Source organism: Myotis davidii, unplaced genomic scaffold (assembly GCF_000327345.1).
Source record: "Myotis davidii unplaced genomic scaffold, ASM32734v1 scaffold247, whole genome shotgun sequence".
NCBI classification, from domain to species: Eukaryota; Metazoa; Chordata; class Mammalia; order Chiroptera; family Vespertilionidae; genus Myotis; species Myotis davidii.
The window spans coordinates 2,904,607-2,914,749 of record NW_006299593.1 but is presented as its reverse complement, the minus strand read 5'-3'; the positions used below and the strand labels follow the sequence as shown (position 1 = coordinate 2,914,749).

Sequence of the window (10,143 nt, the reverse complement as noted above, 5' to 3'; positions counted from 1 at the left end):
AATGATATTGCTGAAAATGGGATTATTGTTGTGGAAAGCTATACAGAAAAAATATCTCCAGTATTCAGAGGAAAAGGATGAAGCAATTAGAGAAAAGGAGGAATGTAGAGGGAAATTGATGGCGATTAGAATCGTGACAAAAAGGATGTGGAAAACTTTGTACTGATACATACTTAAAGGTATAATAAAGGTAAAAAAATAAATTAAGGAATGTGGTCTTGGTGTAAGAATGTGAGAACCCAAGGAGTGATTAGAAAGTGTAAGAGCAGAACCAAGCCTATGTGGGAATAGACAGGCAGCATTCTAAATCTGAGGAAAACAGAGTACTTAGTTGAGTTGGGAAAACTGACTAACCATTTGGGAAAGAAAAAAGTTAGATCCCAACTTTCATATCATAATGAATTCCAAATAGATTAAGTTTTTAATGTAAATAAATGAGATCAGAAAGATACTATAACACAATGTTAAATATTTTTTAATCTGGAGCTGGGAAAGGATTTTATATGCCTGACACACAAGACAAACCATAAAGGAAAATGGCTGGTAGTTTGGCTCCATTAAAAAACAACAAAGCCCTAGCTGGTTTGGCTCAGTGGATAGAGCGTTGGCCTGTGGACTAAAGGGTCCCAGGTTTGATTCTGGTCAAGGGCACATGCGCGGATTGCAAGCTCGATCCCCAGTAGGGGCGTGCAGGAGGCAGTCAGTCAATAATTCTTTCTCATCATTGATGTTTCTATCTCTCTCCCCCTCTCCCTTCCTCTCTGAAATCAATTATATATATATACACACACAACACAACAACATCATACAAATTTTTCAGATAATACCAGAAATAAAATTCAAGGTCAAATGATAGAATGGGGAAAAGTTTCACCTTATGTATAATAAGCTTAACATATATTGTGATACTAGAGCATAAGAATGCTCTAGTATTTTAATAAATAGACAATAGACTTTTTATCGAACTTATTGGGGTGACTTTGGTTAATAAAATTATGCAGTTTCCAGGTGTAGGGGCAATGGACTTTAACAGGCAACTCAAACAATTAAAAATAGAAATGGCAAATACACAAAAGTTGTTCAACCTCACTAGGTCTTAAAAAGATTTTAACACAAAAAATACAATTTCCACCCATTATTTAAAAGGTTACTCTTTTCAAGGTCATTTTTATGGTATTTTACAAAAGTATCATTCTCTGACAGATTGTAAATTGTTTCTTTATCCACATGTTCTAGTTACTATTGCTGCTTAACAAACCACCTCAAACATAGTGACATAAAAACAGTCACCATTTTATTATGCCCATGGATTCTGTGGGTCAGGAATTCAGACAGAGCTGCCTGACCTTTTATGATCTAGCCTCAGAAATCAGTCACTTCCACCATAACTTTTTTTTAGGTTTATTTTTTATTGTTGACAGTATTACAGATGTTCCCTGTTTACCCCCTCCATCCAGTTGATTGAAGCGGTCAAGTCTGCTCAAATTAAAAGTTGAAAAACAACTGAATTAGATGAACACTTCATGTCCTCCCAGCTTTAAAATTTCATGATTCTGTGAATTGGCACTAAAGCAATTAGGGAATTAGAGAAAGAAGGGAAGAAATAGATGAGTAGATGGAGGTAAGCCCAATGAATGACAAAATGTGTCAAGGGCATTTTGAAAAAATTAACAAGCCAGCTGTTCATTATACATGAACAGTAGGGTTTTTAAAACATTTTTTAAATAAAATACACATAACATACTTGTAAAATTTACCATCTTAACCATGTTAAGTGTACATTCAGTAGTGTTAACTCTATGCACATTTGCAACCAATCTCCAGAACTTTTCCTCTTGCTAAATTGAAACTGTATACCCACTAAACAACTCATTTTCCCCACTCCTCAGCCACTCACCATTCTACTTTGTGTTTCTATGAGTTTGACTACTTTAGACACTTCGTATATAAGTGAAATCATACAATATTTGTCTTTTTATGACTGGCTTATTTCACTTGGCATAATGTCCTCAACGTTCATCCATGTTGTAGCACATGTCATAATTTCTTTTTAAGGATACATCGTATTCCATTGTATGCATATATCCCATTTTATTTATCCATTCATGTGTCGACAGACATTTGGGTGGCTTCTACCTTTTGGCTATTGTGAATAACACTGCTATGAACATGAGTATACCAATATCTTCTGAAGAACATGAGTATACAAATATCTTCTGAAGATCCAATTCTTTTGGATATATCCTCAGAAATAGGATTGCTGGGTCATATAGTAATTCTATTTCTAATTTTTTGAAGAACGGCCATACTGTTTTCTACAGAGGCTGCCTTATTTTACATTCCCGCCAACAATGCACAAGGATTCCAATTTCTCCACAACCTTGTTGATACTTTTTTTTTAATAGCAGCCATCCTAATAGATGTGAGGTGATATGAACAGTTGTGTCGATTTACCAATAGCATAGCTAAAGCAAGTAGAATCAATTTCTTATATTCCTACCTGGTTGGAATATAAGTCATTACTGATGGGTCTTGGTTTTACTGTGAGACCTTTGTAGCCCCAAGCAAATCACAACTCCCTTTTAGAGCAGTGTAGTCCGATGGAACTTTCTGCGATGTGTGGATTGTTCTACTCTGCACTATTATGAGCAGCCACTAGCCACATGTGGCCAGAGCACTTGACGTGTGACTGGGAGGCTGAGGAGTTGAATTTTTATTTTTTTATTTAATTTTAATTAATTAAAATTTAAATATCCACATGTGGCTAGTGGCTATTGTAGAGGACAACCCAAATCTAGAGCATGCCTTTTAGCTCTTAAGACAGAACCAGGTCGTCTGCATGTAGGGAGCTGCTAGTGACCGCCTTGACTCTCGTGAGATTTTATAGGGTCCCATTAGTTATATACCTAAGGAAAAATCCTGAGTCATTACCACTCACCACCAATACCTCTTCTCCTATCACCAGCAAAATCAAACTAAGCCATCTCAGCTCTTGAAGTTCTGGAAATAATGTGGATATGTGCTGGCACCTTCTCTGTGGTGTTTTAAACTTGTGCTTTATTTGGCTTCAGGAGCTGTATGAGGCTGGAGAGAAGAAATGGGGGACAGACGAGGTGAAATTTCTAACTGTTCTCTGTTCCCGGAATCGAAATCATCTGTTGCATGGTAAGGCACTGGCCTCATCCTCCAAAGAACCTGTTTGAAAGCTAGTGAACACCATATTGCCCATAATCAATGGATAACCTTTCCTCCTTTATTTGCTGCAAACACTGACTGTACTGAACTGTCTTACATGTCTTACCTTGGAAATGTGTGAGTGTAATTATGTGCATGAGGGCCAATTTCTGAAAGATTAACGATGAGTAATTAACAGATGTGTTCATAGAAGTTTGGCATTCCTGTTTATAGTAAACCGACCTTCATAGTCAACCCTTTTTCTAGAGCAGCTCTATTTAAATTGAGCTACATAAGAAAAAACCTTCAGTACATCAGCGAGCAAGAAAATAGAAAAAAATGCTGGTTGGCATTTATTCCTATTTAACATCCCGGTTGTAAAACTAACAGACGTGATCTCTTGGGGGGGTATGTTCCATCAGATGAACGGTGGATAATTTAAATTTTATTTCCTAAGTGGAATGTGTCTAATTTGCTTCTGACAATGCTAGTCTACATCATGTGCTTTTAATTCCTTTGGGGAAAAGATACCAAACAATTGTAGAATATTTGTTGTCAGGTTTATTTCTTCTTGTAAACAGCAATGAGAGTTTAATAAGCTATTTCATTTTTTATAAGCTCCTTACGTCTTTATGCTAATGTCATAATTTTATAAACCCACCGTGGCCTTATCATCACAATTTGCAAAACTTGTGGGAAATTTGAGAATGAGTTCGCAAAACTGAAAACGAAGTAATTGGAAATTACAACACATTTGGAAGTTGGAATTATTTCAGATGTGCCACAGTGACGAGAAATAGGTGATTACTCCGTTAATAAGTGTCATGGACTGTGTCACACCCCGGATGCACCACCTTCCGACAGCTCCCTGGTCCTTTGCCTTGCCTGGCCTGATTACTGTGCTAACAACACAGATCTCCCCCTGGTGGTACTTTCCAAAAACTGCAGGTCCTCAGATGTCGATTTCATGCAAATACATTTGTAACAAATTCCACTTCCGAGCACAAGTCAATAGTTGGGCAGTTATAAAATAATCTGTTTGTAAGCCACTGGAAGAAAATACTTTAAGCATTATTTTAATAAAGAAAACTTTATAAGTTTCTAACCCACCAACAATAATAGTAAGAATTCATAACTAAGGTTTTGTTAATTCTCCAACTTCTCGGTGTTAGTGCTAAGCGTATTATAAGCATTGTTTGTTCAACATCCCAATGGGACAGCTATTATTTTCCCCATTTTGCAGTGGAAAAGACTGAGGTTTAGAAAATGTGTCAATTAGATTTTTTTATTCCAAGTAATATACACTGATTCCAATTTAAGATTTTTTTTAAAAGGAAATAATATAGAATGGGAGTATTATTTTCCCCATTTTGCAGTGGAAAAGACTGAGGTTTAGAAAATGTGTCAATTAGATTTTTTTATTCCAAGCAATATACACTGATTCCAATTTAAGATTTTTTTTTTTACAAAAGGAAATAATATAGAATGGGACCAGAGGGAAAATGGAGACTATTGGTGGCTCATTGAATTGAAGGGAGAGCTGAACGACTCCAGGAAGAACAGAAATTAAAGCAGATCTGGGGGCTCTCGCTAGGAGGGAGTCATGGATTTTATTTCTAAGGCAGTTTCCCAAAGTCTGGTCTCCATGGAAAATGCTGATTCTTGAACCCCTACTTCAGACTGGCTGACTTGGAAGAACCTCTGAGAGTGACCCTCAGGAAGTTTAACAGGTTCCCCAGGTGATTCTTTTATTCTCTGAACGTGCTTTTGGCCATCCCCATGATCTCTGTACTCAATTTAAACATTCCCAGGAGCCTGAGACTGATTGGTGCCAGCTGGGTGAACTGCTCACTGATTCGGTAGAGCTTGTGGTATATGTTGAGGGACAGGGGTGTTCTTGGATTGACAGCCCCGTGAGAATCACACTATTGGGAAGCCAACCTCCCAAAGAAGGTGATGCTAAGATGATAAACAAAACAGGTATCCGCTCTAAGAAGGCAGCAAGAGAGGAAGATACATTTATCACGTTCAAAAACTTGACAAAAAAAGTGAAAAATGTCAATATGTTAAAATCGATTAAAAGATGAGGTTGGATTGCTCTAGTTTCGATGAGCCAAAAGGAGGATAAGGGGTGATTGCCAAGGCCAAAATTATAAAAAGACACATTCATCTGATTACAAACGATGAGAACAGAAAGCAGATCTCTCCGAAGGTTATCCCCATTTGATGAGGGAGAAAACGGGGTCTCAGATAAGGGAACAGACTTGCCTGACATCCTCCTCTCCTCAGGCTCATTCCACTTACCACAGGCCTCCTGGGTTTCACCCCATTGCTAACTAGTTCCTTCCAGAAATATGCCAAAGAATAATGTGATCTTGTTAAAAGATGCTCATTCTCTCTATAAATATTAATGTCCTCTGTTCTTTTTTTTATTATTTGTAATTCCATTTTGTTATTGTTTGTAGTATTTGATGAATACAAAAGGATATCACAGAAGGATATCGAACAGAGTATTAAATCTGAGACATCTGGCAGCTTCGAAGATGCCCTGCTGGCCATAGGTAAGCTTGGCAGGGGTTGGGGTGGAGAAACAAATGTTTATAGACTTTGCTATCAGTTTGTAGTCATGGGATGTAGAAATTTTTTTTCAGGGATAAAAAAGAAATTGTTTAAATCACTCATGCTGTGACCCGCAATTTTAAACAAGAACTATTATATTCAAACCTGATTTTCATTGTACCATGTGGCTTTATATATTTTATATCCTCTGTGCCTTTGTACTTAAGGGTATGAGAACGACAATCCTTTACTAGCTGCAACTTATAAGTCTGTGAATGGTTAAAACGAATAACTTCATACGGTAAAGATGGTAGTCATTTTTAAACTATATGCTGCCTTTTGCTTTAATGGCCTTTATTAATTACTTCTCCAAGAACTTGACAATAAATGAGTGCTTCCCATCTGTGAAAGTGCTTTCAGCATAGCCTGTCTTCATAAAACATTGCTTGGCTACAGTTTTTCTGACAAAGAGATACTACTTCATAGTTTATAGAAACAGAAGGAACAACTGTCATGTTTTCTCATAGATTTTATCGGTAATCTTCTCATTTCTTTTTTTTTAATCTCTTAACAGTAAAGTGCATGAGGAACAAATCTGCGTATTTTGCTGAGAGGCTTTATAAATCTATGAAGGTAAAGGCTTCTTTTTAAGCATCTGAATGGCTCTGACATGTCTTGTGTCCAAATGAGACAAAATCAGTCTAATATATTCAGTTTAATTGATCAATACTTCACTGAGTGCCTGCTAATAATACTACTAGGTAATATTTGTTGAATACTTATAATGTGTGATCATTCTTTCTAATACTCTATACATATATAGGGTGTCCCCCCAAAATATATATGCATACTTTGAATAATCATAAAGACTGTGCTTATTAAAATACATTTCCAAAATTGAGCTATCAGCTGTAAAAGTATGTATACATTTTGGTGAGGAAACCATGTAGATTAGTTTTATTCCCAAAACAACCTTATGAGGTAGGTACTATTATCAGCCCCCATTTTACAGATGAGTAAACTGAGGGATAGAGAGGATATGAAATTTGCCCAGGGCCCTCATTGAAGAAATAATGGAGTTGGGATGCACACACTGGCAGTTTGGCTTTAGAACTCAAGCTCCTAACCATGCATTGTACTCTATGCCGGTACCTTTGCTGGGAACCAGGGCAGTGCAGGAAAGATGAAAATGTAGTCCTTGCTCTCAAAGAACTTCCAGCCTTGAGGGGAAGGCAGGTATGTCAAAACACCAATAAGAACAAAATAGAATGCAATACAGTAACTGAGGATCAAAACGTTACAGGAACAGAGAGGATAGAGTATTTTTTTCCCCAAACATTTGGTGTTTTTAGAAGGTGTAGATCAGAAAAGAATATATAAAGAAATTGTTATGTTTAAGCAGGACCTTAAAGGAAGTTTGACATTGGAAGATATTACATGGGAGAAAGAGTGGGGAGGAAAGGATACCATGGGTTGGATGGGTGGGAAGGAATCATTGCAAGTGAAGCTTGTAGCTGGAGAACACAGGGTATGTCTAGAGTGTGAGAAAAGCGGATTGGGAAGGTAAGTTGGTGAGGAGAGGTATTCCACATGCCCCTTAGGTCGTGGCATAAAGGACATCATCAGGAGAGTCATGCACAGTCTTGCCCTGACAGACAGAAGAGCACTGAATGGAAACCATTCTAGACCTTAATAGGGTGGGATCTTGTTCTCTTCCCTAGGGCTTGGGCACCGATGATGACACCCTTATCAGAGTGATGGTTTCTCGAGCGGAGATTGATATGTTGGACATCCGGGCACACTTCAAGAGGCTCTATGGAAAGTCTCTGTACTCCTTCATCAAGGTAGGGAGTCTTGCCCTGGCCCCGGGGGAAGCTCTGATTAAAGGACGGGGTTCTGACCTAGGTATTTAGACACTTCTTATCCTCCCCTTGGCAGATAATCATTCCCTTTAAAGGTGCTACTGTAATTCAGAAATTTCCAGGCTCTCTCCTTTCACACAGATGTTTCAATCTCTGCCAGGTTAGAAGCTGGAAATGTTTGCATTGTAAATATACTAATTATTTCACGTTGATCCCAGACACAGAAAGATTATATTTTAATGAATACTTTAAGAGCCACAATTTCTCTGTCAAGATAAGCAACTAAACCAATCCTTCAGAATCCGATCCAGGGCCAGCTGAGGTCTGCTGAGAATATAGGAAAGCGTGCTCACCATCATGTATTGCTGTTATTTTCCTGGCACTAGACTTCAAGGCGGGCTAACATGGCATGGGAGTGATGAGAAATGGGTCACACCCCTAAAACCCCCTCATTATTTGGGTTTTGCTTCTGGAGGAAAATTATGAGGCCATGAATATGAAGCCAAGACCCATTTCCCTAGAAGCTGGTGTTGCCTGCACAACAAATTCAAATCAGGATGTGATCTGTGAATTAAATATTCTGAATCCGACTGAGAGCTTGGAGAGGTACAACTATTAGGTGATTTGAGCTACAGATTTTCATGGTAGTATTATTTATTCAGGAACTTGCTTCTATTTCTATCTGGCCTGTGAGGCAGCTTTATTTTGCAGAGCCAATACATAGTTAGTTGTAAATAAAATACTTTAAAGATTCATAGATGGCCATAAACAAAGTTATGGGAAAAAATATTTATAACATATAAAATAGGGTTGGTATCTCTGTATTAAGAGCTTCTATAAATCACTAAGGAAAAAAAAAGAGAAAACCCCAAAAACAAACCTGGGAAAGGATATTAAATATGCACTCATGAAAGACAAAACACAAATGGCCAATTTATAAAAAATACTTAATCTCATGAATATTCAATGAGTTGAAAATAAAAACAAATCATTTTTCACCTAATATCTTCACAAAAATTGGAGAGTTCATAACCAGCCTTGGGAGGGGTTGGGGGAAACTCACCATCTCTTATGGAAGGACAATAACACGGGTCTAACCTTTCTGGGGGCAATTTGGCAATTATCTATTTGAAAGATGAACTCTACCTCTTGCTTAGCCATTACACGTTTAGGAATTTCTTTAGAAAAAAATAAAATAAAAGCCCATTAATCCACAAAATGGGAGAAAATATTTGCAAATCATAGCTGATAAATTAGGTTTATTATCCAGAATATATAAAGAACTACAACTCAATAACAAAAAGATAATAAACAACCCATTTTAGACATTTCTCCAAGGAAGTTATACAAATGACAAATAAGCACATGAAAAGAGGGGCAACAATATTAATCATTAGGAAATGCAAATCAAAACCATAATGAAATACCACTTCATACAAAAACAACATATATTTTTTTAAAAAAATAAATAAATAAAAATTAAAAAAGGAAAATAATAAATGTTGGTGAGAATATGGAGAAACTGGAACCTCGTGCATTGTGAGTGGGACTGTAGAATGGTGCAGCCACTGTGGAAGAGAGTTTGGTGCTTCCTCAAAAAGTTAGACATAGAATTACCATATGACCCAGCAATTCCATGCCAGGTATATACTCAAAAGAAATGAAAACGGGGATTCAAACAGATATTTGTATGCCAACTCAAACATTATTCACAATAGCCAAAAGGTGGAAACAAGCTAAGTGACCATTAACAGGTGAATGGATAATAGAAATGTGACATATAGATATAGACATAGACATAGACATAGACATAGATATAGACATAGATATAGACATAGATAGATATAAAGAATGAGGTTTCTGAAACATGGATGAACCTTGAAAACATGCTAAGTGAAATAAACCAGACACAAAAGGGCAAATACTATATGATATCACTTACATGATGTATATAGAATAGGTAAATTTATACAGACAGAAGTGGATTAGAGGCTACCAAGGACTTAGGGAAGGGGAGAAATGGTGAGCTACTGCTTCTTGGTGGCAGTTTCTGTTTGGGGTGATGCAAGGGTTTTGGTAATAGCAATGAGGGTTGCACAACATTGTGAATGTAAATAGTGCCACTGAATATATACACTTTAAAAGGGCTAAAGTGGGCCGTAACTGGTTTGGCTCAGTGGATGAAGCATCGGCCTGCGGACTGAAAGGTCCCAGGTTTGATTCCGGTCAAGAGCATGTACCTTGGTTGCAGGCACATCCCCAGTAGGGGTGTGCAGGAGACAGCTGATCGATGTTTCTCTCTCATCGATGTTTCTAACTCTCTATCTCTCTCCCTTCCTCTCTGTAAAAAATCAATATATATATGGGCTAAAATGGGAAATTTTGTTATATATCTATTTTTAAAAATCTGTGACAGAATCTGAGTAAAATCGTTTTGTGAAATGTTAAAAAATACACTAAATATTATATTTTCATTGTAGCATTACTTACGTTATATTATTTCATATTATTTATATTTGAATAAATAATATGGCATACATTTTTGGTT

General features: G+C 37.0%; 1 protein-coding gene across 1 annotated transcript in view; it reads left to right on the top strand.

The window, feature by feature from the left end:
• Positions 1-10,143, top strand: part of ANXA4 (annexin A4) — a 34,450-nt gene that overhangs the window by 21,029 nt on the left and 3,278 nt on the right. The window contains exons 9-12 of the mRNA XM_015571467.1: positions 3,072-3,165; positions 5,640-5,735; positions 6,308-6,366; positions 7,455-7,577. Of these exons, the coding sequence (XP_015426953.1) occupies positions 3,072-3,165; positions 5,640-5,735; positions 6,308-6,366; positions 7,455-7,577 (372 nt within the window). The remainder of the gene's footprint in view (positions 1-3,071; positions 3,166-5,639; positions 5,736-6,307; positions 6,367-7,454; positions 7,578-10,143) is intronic.